The 27,559-nt window shown below is 32.7% G+C and overlaps 1 protein-coding gene, 2 long non-coding RNA genes and 1 pseudogene across 5 annotated transcripts; 2 read left to right on the top strand and 2 right to left on the bottom strand.

Moving 5' to 3' along the window:
* Positions 1–962: 962 nt before the first annotated feature.
* On the top strand, positions 963–9,058 carry LOC110806649 (uncharacterized). Of its 2 annotated transcripts, none has more exons than XR_015818488.1 (2): positions 963–7,149; positions 8,734–9,058. It is a non-coding gene; the product is annotated as an uncharacterized LOC110806649 (long non-coding RNA). The 2 variants fall into 2 exon arrangements; XR_015818489.1 differs by having other exon boundaries at positions 963–3,626.
* Positions 9,059–10,871: 1,813 nt separating this feature from the next.
* Positions 10,872–12,734, bottom strand: LOC110806658 (NAC domain-containing protein 62-like; annotated as a pseudogene).
* Positions 12,735–12,843: 109 nt separating this feature from the next.
* Positions 12,844–15,428, bottom strand: LOC110806648 (uncharacterized). The gene is made up of 2 exons (XR_002538329.2): positions 14,681–15,428; positions 12,844–13,036 (listed from the first exon to the last, which is right to left on the bottom strand). It is a non-coding gene; the product is annotated as an uncharacterized LOC110806648 (long non-coding RNA).
* A 5,147-nt stretch (positions 15,429–20,575) lies between these two features.
* Positions 20,576–26,258, top strand: LOC110806652 (putative LRR receptor-like serine/threonine-protein kinase At1g63430). Of its 2 annotated transcripts, XM_022031576.2 has the most exons (13): positions 20,576–21,012; positions 21,404–21,542; positions 21,678–21,749; positions 21,872–22,015; positions 22,104–22,253; positions 23,048–23,161; positions 23,241–23,305; positions 23,943–24,194; positions 24,293–24,498; positions 24,634–24,766; positions 24,846–25,003; positions 25,319–25,534; positions 25,752–26,258. In XM_022031576.2, exons 1-13 carry the CDS (start codon positions 20,928–20,930, stop codon positions 25,995–25,997), a joined length of 1,980 nt encoding a protein of 659 aa, XP_021887268.1. In that variant the 5' UTR covers positions 20,576–20,927; the 3' UTR covers positions 25,998–26,258. The 2 variants fall into 2 exon arrangements, with proteins under 2 accessions (XP_021887268.1, XP_088074144.1); XM_088218018.1 differs by lacking the exon at positions 21,404–21,542 and having other exon boundaries at positions 20,577–21,012.
* Positions 26,259–27,559: the final 1,301 nt, after the last annotated feature.

Below are 27,559 nucleotides of genomic sequence, written 5' to 3' on the forward strand. Positions count from 1 at the left end.
AATTTAATACTCAATCAATTTTACTTCATTTTTATTCTAAATTAAATGAAAAATAAAAAAAAATATGTATTTATAAATTTTAAATTACGTACAATTTATTTTGGGGTATTACAATTAAACTAAAAATATTTTTTACCAAAATATCTACATATTCTTTTTGTTAATAATATAAAAAAATAAAAGTATATATGTTGATGTGGCTAGAGATATTTTATATTTATATTTATCTTGGGGAATAATTTATAATTATCTTACAAATTATTTTATGTATGTCTTAAAAATTTTTGTGAGATGAAAACTCTTATAGTTACTCTATATATAGGTTTGTAAATTTATTAGTGATCTAGTCTCGTTTGATTATAATGCAATAGTTTTTTCTTGTTCATGTTTGTTGAATGTAGAGACACTTGCACAATTACATTAAATTAATTTTTTCATATATATATATATATATACACACACCAAAATCACACTTAAATAGCTGTAAACAAAGGTAAAGTAATTCCATTGAGAAAAAGAAAAGGGAAGACCAAGCAGCATCATCATAACAAAAGTAAGAGTGTGCAAACAATTAATTGGATCAATTTATTTTAAAAATTATATATATTTAAAAAGAGTTTAATTAATGAAACCGATTGAAGTAATTTTATAACCCAAATACTGAACTAATTGACTTAATTAACTAAGTTTAGTTAAATTGAAAAAAAATTAAATTAAATACAACATTTAAATTTTTAGTGCATACAGAACATGAAAAGATTTTGTTTTGAATTTCAAGGTTGCTTCAACAATGAGTAAGGTATTTGGTTATTAGTCAGATGCTAGTAACCTTCAGGCCTACTTTTATAATTTGATTTGAAATCTTTCTTAATTATTTTTGGAATACGTTAAATAGTTTGAAACTATATTAGAAAATTGAAAAAAAAAAAAAAAATTCAACTTTCTTTATTTAATATGATAAATAAAAAAACCACACATTGAAAATAAAAAATCAAATTCCAATACGATTAAACTAAATGAAATTAAACAGTATTTTTTTTCTTATTATTATTATTTTTTTAATGGGAGTTGTTTCTACTCGGACTACGATCTCCATTGACCTGTTCATTCATCATTCATCCTTTCCCATCTGGAGACGGGTTCAGAGTTGTGAGACTCCCTATTAATCCCTCTTAACCAATTTTGATTTATTTGAACCCATTCTTGTTTTGAAATCTGATTTACTTTCGTTGGCAGATGGATAGAAATGAATGTTTAAACTCATATAAACCTTCAATTTATTTTGTAAAAGATAATTCTTACACCACGCACCACTCAGAAACATTCACCAACAACATTACTACTTTCTGTTTGCTTTCTCATTCTGCTGCAGCTGACCAGAATAAGCCTGTGGATTCTTCTCTAAATCCTCCATGGCAATTTGCACTTCACCTACAGCACCCGGAGCGAACATCACCGCAGGCCAGCCACCAGTTCCAACATTTGCCTTGTTGGCAACGTCACCGCCCTTTTTGCCTCCTCCTCCTCCTCCATTGCGGTCCATCTTCTAGGTACGTTGTTCGACTATCTGATATTTGAAAAAGGTTAGAAAGAAGGATTGAAAATAGTGTAGTGGTGATTATTTACCGTGCTTTAGTTGGTTATTTATAGGTAGGATTCAAAGTAGGGTAACGTAATATCTTCTCTTAAATGAGGTGAAGTCATGCATGGATTAAAACGGAGATTATTGACTAATTAATTGTATGTGGCGGTTTTTCATAACTAATTACTCGAGAAACAATGAGATCACATGAATAAACTTATCTTCTCGTGAATGTATTATCTTGTTTAACTTCACAATTAATGTAGAACTAGAAGGGAAGGCCACGTGAGGAGAGAAGCAAGCGGAAGAGACGAGCGGCATGATTGGTCCAGTGTGCTTGAATACATGGAAAAATCAGGTTTGTTTTGCAAACATCTATTGTACTGAGAACCCCTTCATCTATTTTGCTTTAATTATAATGATCCAAGGTTTTTAAAGATCAATCTGAACTTTTTTGTGCACTCGGCTTTATTAGCAAGGCTAGATTGAACTCTTTCTGAAGCCAGGTTTTCCAAGTGATTTAGGCCTGCAAATCATGTCCTAGTTAACTGGAGTAAAGCCGTGAGTTTGCTCTCATTCAAGCCCTACCGTGATGTTTTGGTATTTCTTGTCAGATTATCAGTAACTTTGGCAAAACTGATTTTACTATGGTAGCTCTTATAGTGTATGAGAGAGATGGTATTTACCTTTTTCAGTTGGAGTTTTGAGGTCAGATATGGATCTCAACCTCCTTTCGAGGATCGACTTGGTGTTTATATTGAAAAAGATAGAAGAGTATGCCTTATTCAGGGATTGGCTTGACTACGAGCAATATTGGTGAATGCATTCCATAACATCAGAGATTTTCTTTTCGGTTGCCTATCATAAAATTAGGGGATATTTAGCAAGTAGTAAGTTTGTGAATGAAGGAGCATTAGGTCTTATTTTAATCCCCCCAAAATTCTTTGTTTCATTCAGCTTTAAGTAAAATTCTAGAAAATGCTCCTGTGAAGAGGATAGATAAGGTAATAAGGGATCATCTTGTCTAAGACCTCTCTGAGACTTGGCTCCTTTATATGGAGATCTGTTGATCATAATTCAATAAGACATAGTAGAAAAGCATTAGAGATCATTTGGATTACCTTCTCCCAGAAGCCCACATTCGTCATAATCAAATGTGATGCTCCATGCAACTTAATCAAATGCCTTTTTCATATCACGTTTAATTGCTGCCTAGCCTGAAGATCTCATGAGAAACAATGATATTTTCTTGAATCATTTGGCCTTTAATAAAATTGCTTGACGAAGGAAATAATTTCATCCATTAGGGACCTTGATCTTAATGACAATATTTTTGAAATAATCTTGTAACTCACATTGTATAATGAGATAGAGCAGATATACTTGATTAAGCATGCTTCCTTTACTCTAGGAATTAGAATAATATTGGTCTGGTTCAAGTCTTTGAACATGAATCCCGCATGGAAGAAGACCTGAACATAAGCAATAACATTCTTTCTTTTTGTTATTTGCTAGAAATGATGGTAAAATATTCCAGGCATATTGTATGGGCCTTGGGCCATACGAGTACCAATGCCTTTGGGAGCCTGAAAAATTTATTGCTCATCAGGAATTTAACTAAGTTTTCATTCCCCTTAATAGTTATTTATGGCATCTGAGATTTTCTTGAGGTGTACAGCAGAGGGGCCAAGGAGTGGCAGGTGGCGGTATCCAGGTTCCTAAATGATTGGGAGATTGGGGAATATGAGGAGTTACTTCGGATTCTATCTGGGGTCTCCGTTAATGGCAGTAAAGATATACCCTGCTGGAGCCTCACTCCAAATGGGTCATTTTCAGTAAGTCCTTTTATAAAAAACTGTTTAAGTTCAGAGATGATGGCATCCGTATCCCAGTTAAGCAGATTTGGAGGATCGAGATTCCATCCCGAATTTCTTTCTTGGGAGGCCTGTAGGGAGTGCTTCTTGACCATTGACAACTTAAGAAGGAGGGGAAAATTTCTGGTCAACGACTGTTTCCTGTGCAAGAATGATGATTCGACCTGCAGGTATGTGCTTTTACACTGTCTGGTGGTCTATAAACTATGGCAGATAGTCTACGGGTTATTGGGTTTAAATTGGGTATTGGCGGGCTCGGTGAGGGAGGCATTATGGGCTTGGAAGGGTATCAGAGGTAGAAACAGTCAGCTGGCTATGGTTCCACTTACTATTTCTTGGGCTGTGTGGGAAAGAGAGAAACAGGAGGGCTTTTGAGGCGGTTGATGACACTAATGGTTTTGACACTTCAAAGAATAGATGGTTTCAGAACCTAAGTTTTTTTTTAAGGGGTCATTCTCTGGGTACTATGGAGGATTTTGCGGAACTCATTGTCACGCTAATTGATATGTAAATAATGTAAATGGGTTGCACCCCCTTGGTGCTCATATTAATACATATACTTGTTTATTTCCAAAAAAACAAAGTTATTTATGAGGGAAATAGCCCATTTTAGACCTCTAGGGAAGCTTGGCCTGCTAGAGGAAAAAAAATATGATCAATAAAATTGGTTGCAATCTCATGTTGATTAGAAATCAATGAGCCATCTGCAATTTTTAAGTGTCACAATGAAATTTTTCTTTCTGTCCGATAAAAAAAATTGTGTTTAGATTCCCATATTAGATTCATTTCTTTCTTCCCATTAAGTTTCTTCTTTAAGAAGACGTTCTTGAAGCTCAGCTTACAAAGATGCTTCTTTACTAAGGTTTTCAGAGCTCAGATCTTCTTGTTGTATTTTATTTATACTATCTTCAACCCCTTTGACGCTTTTCTTAAGGCTGCCAAAAAAAGATTTATTCTATTTGATTTGGGCGAAGCATGTATTTTTTCTCTTTATGCAGATGATCTATAGGTGGGGCATTCACATGCATTCTCACTCACCAGCTTGCTGGATGAGTCCCTCAACCACATTTCGTCAGAGTTTGAATTGCTTTCTGCCATGATTTTGGTAATTAGAAGTAGATATAACCAGTGGGTTATAATCTGAAATGTGGCTGGCTAATGAATGACTACTGCTTCATGAAATAAAAGATGATATTGACTGTTAGATAGTGCTCTATCTTATCTTGCCTTTAGCTTGGCTACACCACACCTCTTATTCAACCAAGTAAAGCAATTCCCTTCGAAGCCTAAGTCAATTAGCCCAAGGCCTTCCACCACCTCAAGATGTGTTGTATGATGGACTTTCATTTGAAGGAGTTTTACTTTCTTTTTCAGGTTTTTTTGAACTGCCATTAAAATCTCCTACAAGAAGCCAAGAAAAATTCATAGTCCCAGAATTTCTTTATTGTAGTGTTATAAGGTGGAAAATTCTGGAGAAGATTTATTCTTTACAAGGCTTGTTTCCAATAATTAATATTAATAATATTCTATGCAGTAGTAATTACTTGCACATCCACAATGGATTTCCTTGTTAAGTGTAATCCACCTCCATTCCCATTTGCTGCCCAAATTTGAGACTGATCAAAACCAAGCTTTAAACAAGTAGATTTCATTTTTAAACCATCAAGTTTTGTTTCTCTCAAGAAAATAATTTCTGGATCAGTATTTTCAATAACATCCCTTGAACTCCTAAATATAGAGGTATAAGCTAATCCTCTGCAGTTAGCTACTATAGTTTGAGAACTAGAAAGAAACTTTGAGTTAGTTATGTAATATAATAGATACATAAACTAAAAGTATATATACTGATCAACTAATTGGTCGGTTTCAATTCCCAAATTTAGAAACCAAGATTGAACCGGTTATGAATTGATTTTTGGGTTTCCTAATCGGTTGAACCGATTAACCAAATCAATCGAATCTGTCTCCTTAACCAGTTCGGTTTGAACTGGTTTAATTGGTTCGGTCGCTATTTGTTCTTCCCTGCGATAATATATTTTATCGACAATAATTACTGCAAATAAAAAGATATTTTTTCCTTATGGAGTCCAAGATTATTAGCTTGCTTTTGTGATTTGATGAAGTAATTAAGATAATTGTCCATTGAATTCCAATTGTAATGTTGTACTCTTATGCCTCCATCCAAAAACAGCCATAAAATTATAATGATATAACATTGTAGGAATAAATTATTGTATCTGTCTTCCCCACCATATAGATAGCAGTAGCTAGTATCTTTTGAGGGTGAAATGTATGATATAGAATCATTTTAGTACCAAATTCTCGGCCACATTGATTTACTCCTCTCTTCAAGATTTGCTTTCCAAAAAGTCTTTCTCATTAATAATCTGTGTAACCTTGAATTATGAGAGATTTAAATAACAATATAATAGGTTTGGTAGGTAGAATTAGTATCAAATAGACTTTTAGGATTTAAAATCCAGTCCCATCTACCAACTATTAGGAGGAGATTTTAATCTTGGTTATTTCCCTGACAAAATGATCGGGAAATAATTGAGTAATATGACTACTCCAGTGATTCCCACCTTCCTCCACAACTTAACTAACATGCTTAAAATCCTTAATGGAAAAGATCACACTAAATGCTGGTATTTCTTCCCATCACCAACTATCCTGCAACTTCCCAGTTTTAGGACTTACTGTTGTTTCAATTATTACTATTTAGCTGTTCTGTCAAAATAGGATTTCCTTTTCGATCTTTCTCGCCAATTTAGATATCGCCTCATCTGTCTGTAATATTATTAGTTGTTTCTATTTGGACTAACCTTTTTTAGGAGACTATTGATTCATCATTCATCCTTCCCTCTATGGAGTTAGGTTCAGAGTGGTATGACTCTGTATCAACTGTGAATAAGATCCCTATAAACAAAACATGTATTTGATTTATTTGAATCCTTGAATGAATTTTGATTGTTGTTATGAAATCTGATTTGGTTTTGTTGTGAGATGGATTTAAAGGAAAGTTAAAACTCATAAACGTTCAATTTATTTAGTAGAAGATAATTATTACACCACGTACTACTCATAAACATTAACAGCAGCTCCGAGAACATTACTACTTCTTGTTTGCTTTCTCATTCGCGTGCAGTTGAGAAACACAACCCTGTGGATTCTTCTTAAAATCCCTCCTGACGATTCGAAATCCAGTTCCAGCACTCGTAGCCACCATCATCGTAGGCCAGTTACCAGTTGCAACATTTGCCTTGTTGGCACCATCACCACCCTTTTCGCCTCCTTCTCCATTGCTGTCCATCTTCAAGATATGCTGTTCTACTATCTGATATTTGAAAAAGTTTGAAAGAAGAATTGAAAATAGTGCAGTGGTGATGATTTATAGTGCTGTAGTTGGTTATTTATAGGTGGGATTCAAAATAGGGTAATGTAAACCTTCTCGTAAATGAGGTGAAGTCATGCATGGATTAAAACGGAGATTATTGACTAATTAATTGTATGTGGTGGTTTTTCAAGATTAATTACTCGAGAAACAATGAGATCACATGAATAAATTTATCTTCTCGTGAATGTATTATCTTGTTTAACTTCACAATTAATGTGGCACCAGAAGGGAAGGCCACGTAAGGAGAGAAGCAGAAGAGACAAGCGGCATGATTGGTCCAGTGTGCTTGAATACAGGTTTTGTTGATGGGGAATCAGATTTCTTTTGGAAACATCTATTGTATTGAGAACCCTTTCATCTATTTTGCTTTAATTATAATGATCCAAGGTTTTTTAAAGATCAATCTGAATTTTTTTGGCACTCAGCTTTATTAGCAAGGCTAGATTGAACTCTTTCTGAAGCCAAGTTCTCCAAGTGATATAGGCCTGCAAATTATGTCCTAGTTAACTGTAGTAAAGCCATGAGTTTGCTCTCATCCAAACCCTACCGAAATTTTTTGGTTAATTCTTGTCAGATTATCAGTAACTTTCTTAGGCAAAACTGATCTTACTACGGTAGCTCTTATGGTGTATGAGAGAGAGGTTTTTCCAGCCAAAATGTTGAAGCTCTCTTCACTAGCTTTTCTCTTGGAAAGGCAGTCCTACTATTTACCTTTTTCAGTTGGAGTTTTGAGGTCAGATATGGATCTCAACCTCCTTTCGAGGATCGACTTGGTGTTTATATTGAAAAAGATAGAAGAGTATGCCTTATTCAGGGATTGGCTTGACTACGAGCAATATTGGTGAATGCATTCCATAACATTAGAGATTTTCTTTTCGGTTGCCCATCATAAAATTAGGGGATATTTAGCAAATAGTAAGCTTGTGAATGGAGGAGCATTAGGTCTTATTTTAATCTTCCCAAAATTCTTTGTTTCATTCAGCTTTAAGTAAAATTCTTTGTTTTTCACAAGAAAATAATTTCTGAATCAGTATCTTCAATAAGATCCCTTAAACTCCTAAATATAGAGGTATGAGCTAACCCTATGCAGTTAGCTACTATAGAACATGACTCTCATAGAGGTGTCAGGCCCTAGCTTTGTGCTTGATTTTGATTTCCAAGAGCTTGAATTATTCAGCAGGGATTTGCCTGGTTCAGAACAGTTAAAAGGAAAGAAGAGGAAAAGATAATAAAGATTACCTTTCATAGAGATCATGTTCTGTTGGCCATCTCGGAGAAGAGCTTTTTTTAGGATAAGAACGGATCTGTTATTAGATTGGGATTCTTTTAAGAATTTTAGTGCTGGACTAATCTGTAATTTGGGCATTCTTGGTAGTTGCTAAACTTCTCTCTTTCTAAAAGTTCTCTCTTTGTTGATGAAGGTTGGAGGTAAGAGTGTGTGGGACTCTTTTTCTTTTCGTTGTGGAGGTAGAGCTGTCCTTGTTTTTTTGTTCAGTTCAGCATTAGATGCTGGTTATGCTCTGAATACAATTCCATGATAGAATAAGCACTAACTGATTCATCTGCATGAGAAGGGTTAATTTTTATTTCGATTAATTTACTAATTTTTGCTGGGTAATTGAGTTGCATTTGTGAAATCATCATACCAAATAGTAACCATTTGATTGTTACCCACAAGAGACCCTTTGAAAAGGAAAACCTTTGATGGGGTGGAGAGTCGTATGTCTAAATTTAAGGATAGACTGCTTCATACTCCATTTTTTCGGGGAATAACATATCTAGGATGGAGGGTTTTGGACATGTCATATATAGTTTTGTATATGGGTTGCATTTCCTTTGGTGCCATAGCATTTATATATTGTATATTTTTTTTATCTCAGAAAAAATAATGATTAGAGTAAAGAGATTGAGGATACACACAGATGTTGAGGCAGAGGGAGACTGGAGCAGATCCTGGTATTTGCAGTTGAGGCTTGTGAAGAACAGAATAATAAGAAGCTAGTAGAGAGACTGTATGTATATATATATATAAATTAAAGAGGCCAATAGATGATTAATAGGTTAAGTAAATCTATTTGTGTTGTAACTGAGATAAAAAGGCTGAGGATGGTTGGTAGAATTTTTTTATACAACTTCAAAGTATACTAGACAGTAGATGTGTGATGAATTCATTGTTTTTAGTAAAAATAATTTATTATTTAATAATTTTTTATGTTATAAAATTAGTAAATATTGAAATCATAATGAATTATATAATACTACAAATTTAATTATTACAACTGTTTAAATAAACAAGATATTTTTCTTAAATAATTTAAATTAATTTAAAACTATTATGAATTAAATTATTTTATTAATTTTTCAATAGATTACTAATTCCAAATCATAATTATTTAATTTATAAACTAAATAATTATAATAAATGTAAAAATTATTAGTAACAAATTAATTTTATATTTTATTTAAAGTTTAGTCTTTCATTTTACATTTATTAAAAATGAAAATAGATTATATTTTCACTTAATAACACTTTTTTATTTTTTTTTTAATAGTTAGGTTTTTGCCTTATTGCAGTAAAAAGAAAAAAAAAGAAAAAAGCAGAATACTGGCCAAACAAGCTATTTTATTCATTTTAATAAGGCTTCATTGCCTTATTGCAATAATTCAATACTAAAAAACTTAATTATTGCAACTGCTTAAATAACCAAGATATTTTTTTTTTAATTTTTTTTTTCTGATAATTTAAATTAATTTAAAAATATTATGAATTAAATTATTTTATTAATTTTTCACTAATAATACTAATTTATAAACTAAAAGATTATTTAAATAATTACAGTAAATGTAAAAATTATTAGTAACAAATTAATTTTACATTTTATTTTAATTTTATAAAATTAGTAAAATTAATAACAATATTTATTGAAAATATGTTTCATATCTTCCAACACAAACTACATTGTAGAAGCGTTTATGTTTAGTTTTTTATTTAACATTTATTAAAAATGAAATTAAATTATATTTTTACTTAATAATAACACTCCTTTTTTTTTTTTTTTTTTGATAGCTAGATTTTGCCTTATTGCTGTAAAAACAAAGGCAGAATACTTTGACAAGACACATCTTCAATTTGTTGTGGCCAAAAGCATTTCAATTTGTAGAGCCGTCAAAGGCTTTTAGCACATATATTGATTGCCCAAAATCTAAACTCCAAGTTACATCTTCTCTCCAATAGTTGGAGAACCAGACTCTACTTACAATCAAAGATAAACAAACTGAGAATTGGGTCACCAACAACTCATCTTATTCAAATAAACAGGATGTAAGTTTACTACTTGTGTATAAATTACATAGATAACATGCATGTACAATATAAAAATAAAGCAAAGTGAGTACCAAAAGAAATGAAATTACCCAGATACAATTAGATTTTAGAGTAACCAAATATAAAAAAGGTGTCCAATCGATTAACAATTTGTTTGAAGAAGAAACAAATCCAATTGAAAAATTCACTCTAAGACTTTCAAAATCAAAATTGAGAAAGAAGGCAATTTTAAGTAATATTGTCCATTCTTAACAAATAAGTAATCAAGAAACATATACCAGAAAACTCATGTTGTAAAAAGGCAGCAAAATTAAGGTGAAGAACAAAACACTTCAAGCTACATCGATTTAAAAGATATTATAAAGTTTTAGAAAATTTATTATAAACAGTTGAATCAAAGTCTTTACAAGAAAGAAGTGTTTCCATTAGTTGCAAGAGGATTCTCTTTTGTTGGCTTTTTCATTTGTTTATAAACAAGAGTGACTTTCCTACTCTCTGTCTTTACTAAATATGAAATACATTTTTATTATATGAGTTAACTAAGTATTGACTATTTGTTAACAAATATATATGAAAATGATTAGGTACTCCAATCTTTATATTCTTTTTTTTTTAGTAAAAATAACAATTTTATCTCAAATAAAAAATAACACATATAAAAATGAAATTTGATTAATTTTATAGTGCTCAATATTTAAATAAGATTGATAAAAAGATTTAATATGAAGAAGAGCAGTCCTAGTTGCTAATAGGTTCTAATCAGAAGTCAAAGAAAATTAATAAAGAAATTCTCTTCGGGTGAGAATAAACTACAAGATTTTAGATTTAATAAATATTCCCATTTCCTTGCTGCTTGGGAATTGTTTAAATACATAAAATTACAATCGCAAACTCTTACTTTTAAGCAACTAAAGATAATGGAGAAAATGGGATAGTGCAGCAACTGCTTGTTGATTGATTCTGCAGCAGCGACTATTTTATCCCCATGTTCTATGACCGAAATATGCAGCTTCATATTACTCCCTCATTTTTTAGGAACCTTGTCCTCAAGGTTCAGATGACCGAAATTATTTTTGCAACTCTATAGTAGTTTCCCATGTGGTATCTTCCTTGGGCATCTTCCTCATTAAGAGCTTCTTAGCACTCGCAAGAAAGTAGCACTCCTTCAGATGCCTGAGAGCATTCTCTACTGAGCCATTGATGCTTCAAAGTCTATATAAAACAAATAATCAAAATATTTTTGCACACGGTTGTAGTTATCAGATGTTCTTATTCAAGTTGGTGTACCAAAAGAACTTGTTATTGGGTCACTTCCGCATCTGACTCTGAAGCGTGATCCACTGTCCTCAACAGAGCCCATATTGTTTGTGGTCTTACTTCCCGTAGTTGAATTAATTGGTCCAGCATATGCATTAGAGGAATACTCTTCTGAATCTTTAATGACCGAATCTAAAAACTCCAAAATATAGGCATCCGACTCATTTGAACCATCCTGAAATTGCATCCCCTTGTTGTTACTCATCGCAGTATTGTTGGGGGTAAAACATGTAAGAAGATCCCAACTCTGATTGCATCTGTGAATGCAACAGTGAAAAAAGATCGTAATATAGGAGCTCCAACAATGGGTCATAGAATAAATTCGGATCCGCTTCTAGATGATGATCCATTTCTGAGTCCGTCACTTCGGAAGCTTGGTCTTCCACATCACAAACACCAGAATTGGTGTTGTGACACTCAGCAAACACTCGAGTACATGAATTTGTTCTGTTAGAGAAGTCAGCAAAACAAGATTTAGTATTCTCAGAATGTCTTTTCTCTTTCCTTTCCAAAGATGGAGACACTTGGGGCAATTTTAACTTCGATTGCATATCTTCCAGGGATGATTTAATAGCTGCAAGTGATGAACTAGTGGGTTCAGTTTCATCACAGTTTGAACCTTCAAGGTTTTCATCTTGTTTCTTGAATAATTTCAAAAGAAAAGAGGCAGTCTAGCCAGGCTTGGTGCCATTAAGGTCGTCCTCCGTTGTGCGATACTCGTGCATAACACAATTGGTCTTTTTTTCCTCTGGAGCTCTACCAGTATAAAAGACCAGAGTTTTCTTCCTGCCTATCAGGTTGACTCCGGACGTAATTTTGCGATCCTTGCCAGTAGCCTTCCAGTGACCAGCCTTCGTTGCCTTGTTCAATCTGCTCCCATTTGGGTACTTTCTGTCCAGTGGGCAGAAGAACAACTCCGGGTCTCTGATTTTTGTCACCGATAAATCAGGTAAGTCCCATGACTCCCATTTACAAACACCAATCTCGCAAATAATGATAGGTCTCCAATCGGTTATTTCAGCGTCGTCAATGCGGAATGGCTACGTCTGGCCAGGCCGGCCCTTACATGTTGCTGCTGGAGCGTTCACAGTTTACCAGTAACATGTCTGTTAGCCGCTTAAGGATGTCTTCAATTTGGTAGAATTTGGCAGCAAACCCGACCTCCATCCGGCTCAGTCTACCCTGCAATTTGTCCATGCTGGCTTCTAGGTTCTCAATTCTTTCTTTATTTGTTGTCATGGTTCTAATACCAATTGATAGGTCTCAGTCAGAAACCAAAGAAAATTAGTGAAGACATTCTCTTCGGCTGAGAATAAACCACAAGATTTTAGATTCAATAAACGTCTCCTTTTCCTTGCTGCTTGGGAATGGTTTAAATACATAAAAATACAACCGCAAACTCCTACTTTTAACCAACCAAAGATAATGGAGGGAATGAGATAGTGCAGCAACTGCTTGTTGATGGATTCCGCAGGAACGACTATTTTATCCTCACGTTCTGTGACCGAAATATGCAGCTTAACAGCTGCACAATACAACTACTGCTACAAACACCATGACCACCAGAATCTTTTGAGATTCAAAATAAAACGAACAAAAGCACGACTTAACGAAAGCAAATGTAAATAAAGTATCAAATAACAAACTAACCCTGACTTCAAGTTAATCCAAACTCTCTATTACGACTCATACTAAAGTAAAGAAAACAAGCCAAAAATGCTTTGGATTAATGAGCTAAGTAGAAGAGATGACCAACAAAAACAAAATTGAACTAATAAGCTAAGCATGCAGAATGAAGTAGAAGAATGTTGAGTAGAAGGAATGAAAATGAGGAAGAAATCTGATCACATCATGGGTCTGGTCAAGAAGAGAAGGAAGTAAAGAGGTGGCTAGGTGGGTGAGTTTGAAAACTAGTTTCTTTCTAGTTTTTAATTAATTATGTAATATAATGGATACATAAACCAAAAGTATATATACTGATCAAATAATCATTCCGTTTCAATTCCCAAGTTAAGGAACCGAGATCCAACCGGTTATGAATAGATTTTTGGGTTTCCTAATTGGATGAACTGATTAATCAGATCAAATGAATCCTTCTCCTTAACCAGTTCGAACCAGATCAATTTCTGGTTTAATCGGTTCTTCCTTCTCTTCTTGATTTATTCCTCTCTTGAAGATTTGCTTTCCAAAAAGTCTTTCCCATTAACAGATCTCCTGTCTAACCTTGAATTATGAGATAGATTTAAAGTGCATTATAATAGGCTTGATAGGTAGAATTAGCATCGAACAGACCTTTAGGATTTAAAATCCAGTCCCATCTATCACTATTAGGAGGAGCAGATGAGATTTTAATCTTGGTTATTTCCCTGACTAAATGATGGTGAAATAATTGAATGATACGACTACCCCAGTGATTCCCACCTTCCTCCACAACTTAAACTAAAATGCTTCAATCTCATAATAATATTACAATTAGGCTTAAAATCCTTAATGGAAGGGATCTAAAGATCACGCTAAATGCTGGTGTTTCTTCCATCACCAACTATCCTGCAACTTCCCAGTTTTAGGACGAGTATTACTTTTTCGCTGTTCTGTCAAAATAGGATTTTTTTTTTTTTTTTTTTCGATCTTTCTCGCCAATTTAGATATGGAGTTAGGTGTTTCTTGAATCATTCGGTCTTTAATATAAGTTGCTTGACAAGGGAAATAATTTATCCATTAGGGACCTTGATCTTAACGCCAATATTTTTGAAATAATCTTGTAACTCATATTGTAATTAGAAGTAGAGATAACCAGTGGGTTATAACCTGAAATATTCTATGCAGCAGTAATTAATTACTTGCACGTCCACAATTAATTTCCATGTTAAGCATAGTCCACCTCTATTCCCAATTGCTGCCCAAATTTGAGACTGATCAAAACCAAGCTTTAAACAAGTAGAATTCATTCTTAAACCATCAGGTTTTGTTTTTCACAAGAAAATAATTTCTGAATCAGTATCTTCAATAACATCCCTTAAACTCCTTGGTATAGAGGTATGAGCTAACCCTCTGTAGTTAGCTACTATAGATTTCATGGCTCTCATAGAGGTGTCAGGCCCTAGCTTTGTGCTTGATTCTGATTTGCCTCTCGTTCCAAGAGCATGAATTTGAAGGAAATAAGAGGAAAAGATAATGAAGGTTACCTTTGGATAGAGATCATGTTCTGTTGGCCATCTTGGAGAAGAGCTTTTTTTAGGATAAGACCCGATATGTTATTGGATTGGGATTCTTTTAAGAATGTTAGTGCTGAACTAATCTGTAATTTGGGCATTCTTAGCAGTTGCTAAACTTCTGTCTCCTTCTAAAAGTGCTTTCTTTGTTGATGGAGGTAGAGCTGTGGGAAAGGCAATACTTGTTTTTTGTTCAGTTCAGCATTAGATGTTGGTTATGCTCTGAATATTTCCTGATACATTCACCAGACAATTCCATGATAGAATAAGCACTAGCTGATTCATCTGCATGAGAAGGGTTAATTTTTGCCGGGTAGTTGAGTTGCATTTGTGAGTTCATCATACCAAATAATAACCACAAGACATCCTTTGAAAAATCTAGGTCATCTTAAGAGCACTTCAATTCTGAGCTGTCATGAGCTTTAATAATGATATGAGTAGGGTAAGTATGGAGAAAGTTTGACTGTACTTTTAGGTGGTGTGGAGAGTGATATGTCTAAAACCAAGGATAGATGGGGCATGACATGTATAGGGTGGAGGATTTTGAACATATCATAGATAGTTTTACTGGAGATATAAATATTTTTTTTGGTATGTAGGTTGTACCCCTAGTAAATATTTATATACTGTTTATACTTTTCATCTCAAAAAAAAAAATAATGAGTAAAGTGGGTCGACCATGCACAAAGATGTGTTGAGGCAGAGGAAGACTGGAGCAGATCTATTTGTGTTGTGAGTGAGATGGAAAGGATGAGGATAGTTGGTAGACTACATAGTGGTTTGTGTGATGAATTAATTAATAATTATTTTATATTATAATTTTAATAAGTATTGAAAGTACACGGAACTTATTGCAACTCATTTACGTATAAATTTCATATTAGTATGTAATTACACAGATGACATGCGTGCACAATAGAAAAGAGACGGAATTACCCAAATGCAATTAGATTTCAGAGTAATCAAAGCCTTATTGATGAACAATTTGTTTGAGAAAGATATAAAATCTAATTAAAAAATTCATTATCAAAACAAGAAAGAATGTAAATAAGTGAGGAACAGAGAATAAAAAACTCATATATTAAAAAGACATCAAAATAAAAGTGAAGAACAAAGCATTTGAAATTATATCGGTTTGGAAGACCTATTAGATATACTTGAGCAAAGTTTTCTTCCAAGATTATCTGTTATTGGATTGTTTTAGCTGGTTCAAAAACAAGAGCAACTCTACTGCTCTTTACGTCTCTACCAAACATAAAATATACTTTTGTTACATGAGTTTATTAACCACTGATCAATAATAATTAACAAGTAGTTTACAGTGCATGGTACTTGAATAAAATTAACAATAAGATCCAGTATGAAAAAGGAGCAACCTATCAAAACTATTAGTAAAGAAAATTAAGGTAAGAATGATAATAGATTAGTGAGGTAAGTAGGAAAGATGAACAACAAAAACCGAATTGAAGTAGACTGAATGTTTAAGTTGAGGGAATGATAATGAAAAAGGAAAAGAAATTTAAAGCCGATAAGCTGGAAATTAAAAAGCGATGCAATCTCTATAAAGCATTAAAGATAGAAATTCAAAGTCAAGTCCAGTATGAAGAGTTGGTGTTTTGACTTGCAAGGTTCAAAAACCTAACTGAACTGCACCGTATTATATTCTTTTCTGCTTTGTATAATTATATTTTAGTTTCAAAAGATGAGTTTATTCTTAAATATACATGTATATAAATTAAATAGTTTCTTGACTTTAACAACAAGATATATACAAATAAAATTTTATCTTATGATAAAAAAAAAAAAAAAAAAAAAAATCTTGGTCATTACTAAAGACCATCATTATTATTATTATTATTATGGGTTCTTTTTTTTTTTTGTAATGATCCTATGTTATGTTAATTCTTATATCCATTCACTTGATGTTCTGATGCTTTTTGTGTCTCTTAATTTTTTATCTTATTATTTTATTTATTTCTCATTTGATTAATTCTATTCTTCTTTCAATTTAATGTAAAACAAATAAAATATTACATGAAAATTTTGAATGGTAAAAAAATTAATTGCACGTAACTTATAAATTTATATATAAGGAAGTCAGGAGTGATTAGAATTTTGTTAGATTAAAATATAACAAAATAAGAATGAAATGTTAGGGAAAATAACTTGAGGATTACTTCTCTGATAAATAATTAACTCAACGGGACCCACTTCATCACATGCTTTGAGTATTGAAGCCGAGGCATGATGGCCCCTTTTAAGAAGATATGCTTGTTCGTAAAATTCAATTGGCCATCTGGGTCCCACCGTCTTGCTGTCAACCCAATAAAATACAGACACGTGGCATTCGCCATCCAAACCACCCACCCCCTTCCCTTCCCTTTACTTTAAAATTACTCCAACCAGCATTGTGTCTAGTTTGAGAAGCCTTGATGCCTAAAACAACCTTTTTTTTTTTTTTTTTTTTTAATGTCCTGTCTGTTATCTCTCCCTCTCCCTCAAATATATACCAATTAAAGAATACAACTCAGAAGCTCAAAAATATACACCAAATTTTTGTTTCTAAACAAAAAGAAAAAAAAAAAAAAAAAAAAAGGAAGTTGAAGAAAATTTGTTAAATTGGCTGCTAATGCATTTCGTTTATTGAAATTTTCAAATCAATGAAGATAATTAAAAGTAAAGTTGATGGAATTATATAAAAATATATATATAAATATATATACAAGGTATATAAAGCAACTTTCCTTTTCTTTTTTTTTTTATAAACAAGGGCATGCCCAACTTGCTTATTTATAAAAATTAGGTTTTGTTCTATACATATGACCTTTTATTGGGTCATGACTGACCAATTGATTCTTTCTTTGATGGGTACTTAAAAAAGACCAAGAAAATTTGATGTGGTTGTTATGAGCTTATATATTTAATATATAATATATAAGCTCATACGTATATGCAACATATATATATATATATATACACACATTAAAACAATCGTGGAATACAACTGTAAAATATGTAGAATTCGAGGGATGTACCCTTTTTGTCCCTTGAAAAGATGAGTCTCTGTGTTGAAGCACATAAAATATGTACACATATATATATATATGTATTTGAAATGATTGACCAACTGAATCTTAAATTATTATTTTTTATTATTTTAATCTATACTTCAAAAATTAATTAAATATTTAAAGTAATTAAACATTAAAGTTTTAACAGTTTTACCGTAATAATTATATAAATTTATGATATAATAATAAGATTACATTAAGAAAATTACAGCTGTCAATGTTAATTACTCGGTTTAGTTAATTAAGATATTTTCAAGTCATTATTAGGTGTGGGACATTCTAATTTGTAAAACCTGCTAAAATGAGAATGCGCGTGATTAACACACTCTATTTTTTTAAGTTTGAATATTTGTTTTTCTTGTGTACAAACTATTAATTTGATAGTAGAATTAATACTGAATTCGTTCAAAAAAAAAAAAAAGCAACCAAGTGTTTTTTACTTGACATACTTTCCTATTTTATAAAATGTAGAATAATAGATTACTTGAATTGAATTAAGAAATAAGATGCTAATTTAGAGGAAGTGACAAAATAGGAAATCTTTCTACTTACCTTTCCTTGTAACTTTTTCTACATTTAACTTGAAAGTCTTCCCTAAACAAGGATAAAAAAAAAATTTAGATAATTTATTAGATTCTTTTATTTCCAAGTGTTTAATGATCAACTCAATGCATTTAATTTAAAAAGTTTATACTACTTATTTTATTTACACATGTTTAAAGATTCATCTAATCTTTTATTTTAGTGGAACAACGAAGATCTCTTTTATAAATATTTTGACAATCAAATCAGTGATGACAATAAAAGAATAATGATAATGTTTACAGGGATTACTTTGTTTTCATTTGATTGAATATTTATAAAGATTTAATTATTAAGAGATATGACAGTTCGTAAGTAATTCTCAATAATTTAAATAATTTATTATCAGTCAACAATATATCTCGAAGATATTTGACTTAATATGACGTTACAATATCATGGAGCATCCTATATTTAGCGAGTCAATTAGCATGACTGGTAAATTTTTTCTTGTGTTTTTTTTTTTTTTTGATAGCTTATAAGGATATATATGGATTAATTAATAAACCTGGAGATTCAAGTTTTGCCAGACTAGAGCACATCTTTCACAAGATTTGCCTAGGAGGTGGTAATCGCAGGTTATCTGGGAGTACATGAGCATGCATCGACTCATGCATCTTCATATTTCAACATACACTAATTCATAAATGTCTTTGAACTACAATCATATGCATACCTCTTATTTTTATAATTTTTTAGTCTTTTATGATATTATGTTTTTTATGAAAAAAGAAAAAATTAAATTTCTAAAAGCATAAACTCTTGAACTTTGAATTTATTTTAATATATTGTAACAATTGAATCTTGAGCATCCATGAGTTAATAATTTGGACGACGTTGTAATTGTCAAAATATATAATAATAGAAAAAGAGCATATGATGCTTATATATTTGTAATAAACAATGAAGTCAACAAAATTCAAAAGTGGTATCAACAAGAGCATGATACTCATATTTTATACTAAAACAAGCTATGAGAATTTATTTCTTATATAAGAAATGTTGATAACATTATAGTAATGGAGTTAAAAGATTATGAACAAACGCTGAGGTAGTATTACTAATGTAGACTTTGATATTAGAAAAATAAATGTAAAAAATAGTAGAGTCATCAAACATTGAGAGAAATATCATAACATATTTAAAGATAAAGTGAACTAAAATAATAATGTAACGTATCTTGGTACGTCTACTGATAGTTATATTTCTATTGACAATAAATGACTAATGTAAAACTGAAGATATCATTATTAGTAAACGCGTGCATAAATAAATATAAAATTCAATTTACAAAAGTAAATAATGACAGTCGTCGACAAGAAGAGCTCTTCATCCAATAACAAAGTAGAAAAAGATTTTTGAAGAAATAGTGCATTGAGATCAAAACCTCTATTTGAGGAAAGTTTTAGGCATGCCGATGAGAAATGAAAATGCTAAAGGAGAAAAAAAAAAAATCAAAAGTCTTGAAAAAATTAACTTTAGTCTGACACCATATTAATTTGATATAAATTGTACTTCTTAACAACATGGAACTCCTATTTACATATGCACATGATAATTTATATAAAAAATAATACATTACAAAAAATTATAAAAGATGTACATTATATTAATGTTTATTGAAAAAAAGTTAAAGAAATTATCAATTATTATTAATTAAAGAGTTTAGTTTCAATTATTTATCTATTTAAAATACTGTTAAATTTTTTTTCTTAAAAAAAAAAAAAAAAAACACCAAAAATTAATTATGAACGACTCCAAATTACTAGTCTTGAATGAATAAATAAATGACTGACTGCTGTTGATTCCAGATAGGTGTGAGACGTGAAATATCATTATCTCACCGTCACAAGTGTTTATGAAATGAATCGATACTTGAATATATAAACATAATCAGAAATAATCAGGTTGGTTGGCTCTTTCACAATATTACCCCAACAAATCCGAGACTTGAATTTCCCATGTCAAGCCACTGTATCAGCGTTAACAAAATTAAGCATGCTGTTTAGCCAATCATTAGCAGTAAACTCACCCACTAATCCATTCATTATCAAAGATTATTAATTTATTTTTGTTGAAGAAAAAAAAAAACCGCCATGTTTTTACACCTGGCATGCAAACAAAGAAACATTTCTTTTCTCCCCCAATTTCGTGACTTCATTATCTCTTTTCCCTTTTTTGTTTTTGCCTTTTTTTTTTTTTTTTTTTTTTTAAGCTCTTCTTTTACTAGTTACAGAGCTTCTCTTTGAATCCAAGTTACTCTCATATCTACTTCACATCTCTACAACTCATGGGATTTGCTTTCATGGGTGGTTGCTAAATCTTGGTTTCTTCTCATTTAGCATTTCTTTTATAATCTCTTCTTAACCATTTTGCAGTTGATGATTATCCTACCTAAATGCTTTCCATTGTTTGTTTTTATCAATTTTCTTTCAAAAAACCCACAACTCGAACATAGCAGATTTTTTTTCCTTTTTTTCTTTTTGGCTTTTGGTCTTGCGGTGCTGGGTTAATGAGTTCTTCGGGTGTTGTGGATTTGGTGAGTAAAACTGAAATCTTGCGAAGAAATGAGATCATATACCTTGTTGCTGCTGCTCTTTCTTGTTAGCGGACTTCATTTTGGAGCCAGTAATTCCTTTGCACCGATTGAAGGTACGTACATGAGATCATGTACTTCCTTTGATTCTCAGATCTCGTTTCTTGGTTGCTCTTTTATTCCCTGTTTGGTTGCTGTGAGAAAATGCAGGAAAGGACAAGAAACTGGGTTTCATTTTCTTTGATGTACATGCCTAGTAGATATAATCTTGACATCGATAATGGGTTTCATTTTTCTGCCCTTTCAAATCTCTCAGTAACCACCCACATATTAGTCTTCGTTAAAGAATAGCATGGTCAAATTCCATTTTACAAATTTCTGAAGCTTGGGTACTCTTTGGAAAATGCGTTTTTGTTTCTGGACATGATTTTTACAGTAACTTACTAGATAAGTAGATGAGTACCACTAAACTTTTTGGGCTGATGGAGAATTATGGATTTTGCTTAGTTGGGGCACTTATTAGATTCAAGGAAGCTGTATATGAAGATCCGCTTCTGGTTATGTCGAATTGGAACACCGTAGATGCAGATCCCTGTGGTTGGACCGGCATTTATTGTTCTCCGGATAGAGATCATGTTATAAAGTTGTAAGAGCGTGATTTGTTATTTGTGCTAGCTATGAGTCTCACCAGATTCTAATAGGTGTAGAAATGTATAAGAAACAATGTTCCAGGAGGGGCTAGGGCTTAACAAATTTGTTTTGCTATTTGTTTTTTCTGCAGAAACATTTCTGGGTCATCCTTAAAAGGGTTCCTTGCACCAGAATTGGGTGAACTCATATACTTACAAGAGCTGTATGCTTTCTCTTTTTTCAGTTCTGACTAGACTAAAATAACTATTTCGAGTTTTAAGTGGCCTGCTTCCTCTCTCCACAATTTGGTAACTGAAGCTGCATTTCATGTGCTGTTGTTTTTAGAATTTTGCGTGAGAACAATCTCATTGGGATAATACCTAAAGAGCTTGGCATGCTGAAGAATCTCAAGGCATTGGATTTGGGGCACAATCAATTAACAGGACTTATCCCTCCGGAACTTGGGAATTTAACCAATGTGACGTCTATGTAATGAAATTTTAGTATTTAATTCAAGAAATCGACTTTTATGTTTGGCACTTTGTGTGTTTCTCTTAGTTTGATGTTGCCATTGTAGAAACCTTCAATCCAATGGTTTGACTGGAAGACTGCCACCAGAGCTTGGCAATTTGAAGAACCTCAGGGAACTCCATCTTGATCGTAATAGACTTCAAGGAAGTTTACCTGTTGCAAGCAGTGCAGATTTTCCTTCGAATATGCGTGGAATGTAAGTGGAAGATTCTTCCTTTGGAACTGGTGGATAAGGTTGTACTTTGAGTTTCAACAGCTTGTACTTACAAACGTATGAAGTGTTCATTTTAGAAACTACCACCATTGTAAACACTTCTTGAAGTTTTTAGAGTGCCTATAATTTGGAATATCGAGTATGTTTGTAACTATAGATTGGCATCCATGAAATTATTTATCCTTTTAGATCGAATGCATGGATTATAAGCGTATTGGTAATGGAAAGAAATCTGATCGATTATAGAACCCTAGGGTGCATGTAAATTTGGAGGAAGGTTGAGTGTGGTCCTATTGTAGATTGATAGCTTTCATTATTTATCCCTTTTTTTTTTTTGTTGTTAGGGGAACTGCCTAATACAGGGGTTGAAACTTCGCTTCCCCTGTGGGAGGCCAGTAGTAGGCCAATAGGTTAGTTCATAATTATCCTTTTAAAATTGAATGAAAGGATTAGAACAAACAATCATCAAGGATGGACAGAATCTGACAGACTACAGATATCCTAGAAGTTAATTCTTGGGGTTAAGAAAAAGCTATCAGTAATCAATTATCAAATTATTCTCACGACTGACTACGGCAACTTTTCTTGTTCGGGGTGTTATTATAGTGTGCAAAGAAAAGTGTTATCCTTTATTCATTTATAGGATACAATAAGATGCATAGGTGCTATAAGCATAAGCACCAATATATTCTTTAGTATGGATAATTAAATGCATGGTGAACCTAGATAATTTTAGTCTTCCTGAATTGGTTCCTTTTGGGTCATTTCCGCTGCAGGTATGCTTCTGCAAATGTAACTGGCTTGTGCAAGTCATCTCAGTTAAGGATGGCTGATTTCTCATACAACTTCTTTGTTGGGAGCATACCCAAGTGCTTGGGGTACCTTCCAAGGTATTCTTTGTGCCTTTGACCTGCCACATATTATTTGCGCCTTAAGCTTACTTTTTGGTGTCAAATTTTCTGAATATAGCACAAGCTTTCAAGGTAACTGTCTTGACAACAAAGATCCTAGACAGCGGCCTGCAGCACAGTGTGGTATGTTTGACTTTACGTTTTTTTTTTCTTTTCATACAAGAAGAAATATTATTAGAAAGAACGGGAAAAATAGTACAAGACAAGATAATATATTCCCCTCCAAAAGCATGAAAGAAGAACGAAAAAGGATGAAAATAGTCTGTACAAGTGAGTAGTCTCCATTTACCAAGTAGCTAAAGAAAGCCCCTCAAAGAAGCGATCAGACTTAACCGAAATCGAAGACAAAAGACGCTCTCATCCAAGGAAACCATCTTTGAAATTCTAGTATTCCTTTCCAACCATAAGACCTGCAATCTGGCAATTTTGACTTTGCTTTTCCTTCTGGAATTTATTGATTGTGAAGTAATCAGAGAGGATAAGTCACAGCCATGGACGTTTTACAGACTCATCATGTGAATGAAGATCAACTGAATTACATGTGTGTATAGTTTGTGTACTTCAGACTAAACTGTTCAGACTGAAATATTATCATGGTAGTAAGAAGTTAAAGCTTGACCATTTGATATTGAAATGCTGTCCTGAATCCATAAATCTTGTTCTTTAAATGTGAATATCATCTGCATACTACAGTTTATCATCTCGGTGCACCTTCTATTTATTCTGATATTGATGTTACCAGTTACTGATCTTTTTGTAGGTGGTGCTCCTCCTACCAAAAGCCATCAAGCTCCTACCTCTAAGCATCAGCCTACTGAAAATGTATCCAAACATCAGGAAACATCAAAACCTACCTGGCTTTTGGCTCTTGAGATAGTGACGGGAACCATGGTGGGTTCTCTCTTTATCGTAGCTCTACTCACTGCATATCAGAGATGCAATAACAAATCCTCTCTCATTATTCCCTGGAAAAAGTCAGCAAGTGAAAAGGACCAAATTGCAATATACATAGGTTAGGTTCCTTACTCTGAAATTTCAAATCATTGTAATGATAGAATACTTTACCAGTGTCTGTTTCAGAAAAAAATTGCTAATTTGGTATGCTTATAGATTCTGAGATGTTGAAAGATGTAACGAGATTCAGCAGACAAGAGCTTGAAGTGGCTTGTGAAGACTTCAGCAACATTATTGGGTCCTCTCCAGACAGTGTGGTCTACAAAGGTACAATGAAAGGTGGGCCTGAGATTGCTGTCATATCTCTCTGCATCAAAGAAGAGCACTGGACAGGTTTTCTTGAGGTTTATTTTCAGAGAGAGGTATTATAAAGAATTCTAGCGAGAAGTACTCTCTTTCCCTTTTTTTTTTTCCCTGAAAACATATGGATTCAGAATGCAAGCGGACAAAATTGATATTTATCTGTGTTCCAAAGTTCTCAGTCAAGTTGCCTTCAGGTTGCAGATTTGGCAAGATTGAATCATGAGAATACAGGGAAGTTACTAGGCTATTGCAAAGAGAGCTCTCCTTTCACAAGGATGCTTGTTTTTGAATATGCATCAAATGGTACACTTTATGAACACCTCCATTGTAAGTAACTTCGCTTCTCTCAATGTGAGTGTTCCTTAATTTGTGCTTAGCTCATGCCTGAATTGTCAAATCACTGCAGATGGGGAAGTGTGCCAATTATCATGGACACAACGCATGAAGATTGTTATAGGAATTGCTCAGGGACTCAAATATCTACACACTGAACTTGATCCACCATTTACTATATCTGAGTTGAATTCTAATGCTGTATATCTTACTGAAGACTTTTCACCGAAGGTATCCCTGTTGCCATATCTCAAATAAAAACACGTTAAAATCATGGAGACAATCAGACAAATATGTCAACTTGGCCAGTGGTATGGTTTTCTACCACCAAAATGCTAGAAAAACTATTTTCCACTAGAAGTGGAAAAAAATTCAATATTCACTTAGAGTTATATGTTGGTTAGACTTCATGAAGGGGGTCGATGTTTCTTATTTGTCAGCATTTTTTTTTTCTTTGGAAATTCACGTATCAAGAGCTAGGATTTAGAACCCTGTCGAAAAATATTACCATGTTCTAAGAGCATTATTTTGGCTTCTCTGCTGCAGCTAGTTGATTTTGAAAGTTGGAAGACAATTCTTGCAAGAGCAGAGAAGAACTCTGGCTCTATTAGTAGCCAAGGAGCCATTTGCATACTACCAAATGCACTGGAGGGTCGACATCTTGATGTGCAAGGAAATATATATGCTTTTGGTATACTTCTGCTGGAAATAATTAGTGGAAGACCTCCATACTGCAAGGAGAAAGGATGCTTGGTAGAATGGGTAAGGAAAGTTATAAATTTTGATCAGTTACTGCTAGATCCCAGTAACTCCGAATGCATGAATTGTACATGGGTGGTGTCCCCTTGGCACCAATGCATTAATGTTATTCTACACTTTTATTTAAAAAAAAAAAAACTCTAAATGCATGAATCTTGTTAAATGATGTCATTTGCACAGTTTTGGTGCAAGAAACTTAAGGTACTTTTCGGTACTGCAGGCAAGGGAGTATCTTGAATTGCCAGATGTAATGTCTTATGTAGTTGATCCTGGGCTAAAACATTTCAAACACGAAGATCTCCAAGTTATCTGCGAGGTTGTGAACATCTGCATTGAGTCAGATCCTGCCAAGAGGCCTTCGATGCAGGAAATATGCAACATGTTGGAGAGTAAAATCGATTTGTCTGTAACTGCTGAGTTCAGATCATCTTCTTTGGCATGGGCTGAGCTTGCACTTTCATCATAATGGAGTTGAAGCTAACAACTTGTAAATCATATACGTACAATTCTAATGCTCTGTGTTCCCTTTCCTTGTTTTTCTTCTAGTAATTTTTTTTTTGGCTTCCAATTTTCTGTCCTTGTAAATGGTGCATGCTGAAGGAAGCATACTGCTCCAAGCATGATATCTACAGTGTATACCACCAAATGATGGGTAAAAGTCTGAACCTACAGAATAGTTAATATAAGTTCTTTACAAAATTTCCTCCAAAAAGGAAATTTTCTTTTCTGAGTGTCTACTGCTTTCTCATTTTTGGCCTCTGTTCTTTACAAAGTTGATTTAAATTTTGAAAAGTTAGTAATTTTTTTAATATTATTTATCAATTAGTTTTAAAAAAAATTCTTAAATTTATATATACGATAATGTAGATTTTTTTTGAGAGAAAAAATAAAAATATTAATTTATGATAAAAACTTAAAATGTGAATATAAAAAGCCTGTACAAAAAAATTGTTTTGAACTGTATCTATAGTTTATTCTGCCAACTTTAACATTAGTCAAATTTTATTTTTTGAAAATTATTAAGTTCATATGTAACAAATAGGCTTAATTTTTCATTCTGTTTTGAAATTGATTAGTCAACTCATTGTGCTAAATACTAACACAATTACCATGCATCATCAATTTATAATGATATAGCAGCTAAATTATCTGCTACTAGAAGAAATTTTATTAGATTAATTCTAGTCTTTATTTTATCTTTTTTGAAATGATCTTGATCTTTTAGTTAATTTTTCTTTAAAAAATTAAAAAATCAAATGTTAGAAAGTTTTATTTTTTATTTCTGAAAAAATAATTAGAAAAAAATTACAAAATGATGATAAACAAGAAATAGCACTATCGTTTGATGACTCACGAGAACTTTTAACAAAATACATAATGATGATAACTCGAGAATAAAATATAATTAACAAATTTAAATACAGAGATATTGGGAAATAGCAAGCCAAATGACTTAGGGGGCAAGTTTTATTGATTAAATTGAGTTGGTATACGAATCTATTTTTTCAAGTAAAAAGAAAAAACAAAAATTTGAAAAAATATATAAAAAATGAGAAAAATAAAAATATTCAAGAAAGCAAAAATACAAACAAAAGTTTATTATTGAAACTCGAACATCATAAAAGGATATAAGATTAGCAAAATGATAGTATAAAGTAAATATCACTCTTTCTCAAACTCTCTCGGGCAGAAGAAATTCTAGAGAGGGAGAGGAGACGACTTGATGCTGGTGAAGAGGAGATTTGTGGGTGAAGGGAGAGAGAGGAAGAACAACTTTTCGAACGTTGGAATGCATAATCGGCACTGCAGTTTTGTGCAATTTCAGTGTGTAGATATTTGAGTCCCTGAGCAAATTGACCAATAGCTAGCAACCTTGATGTGGTGATTTGACAATTCAAGCATGAGGTAAGCACAAATTTGATACATATTCAAAATTTTGATACATTTTTGTAATAGCCTAATAACTTGGCTGTATTCTCGTGATTCAATATTGCCAAATCTGCAACCTAAAGGAAACTTGACAGAGAA

Source organism: Carica papaya, chromosome 4 (genome assembly GCF_054855325.1).
Source record: "Carica papaya isolate Zhongbai chromosome 4, ASM5485532v1, whole genome shotgun sequence".
NCBI classification, from domain to species: Eukaryota; Viridiplantae; Streptophyta; class Magnoliopsida; order Brassicales; family Caricaceae; genus Carica; species Carica papaya.

Coding starts and splice junctions, on each gene's coding strand:
- LOC110806652 (XM_022031576.2), top strand. CDS start 20,928: ATGAGATCATATACCTTGTTGCTGCTGCTCTTTCTTGTTAGCGGACTT. Junction 21,750..21,871: donor CTCATATACTTACAAGAGCT/GTATGCTTTCTC, acceptor TGTTGTTTTTAG/AATTTTGCGTGAGAACAATC. Junction 22,016..22,103: donor TTAACCAATGTGACGTCTAT/GTAATGAAATTT, acceptor TTGCCATTGTAG/AAACCTTCAATCCAATGGTT.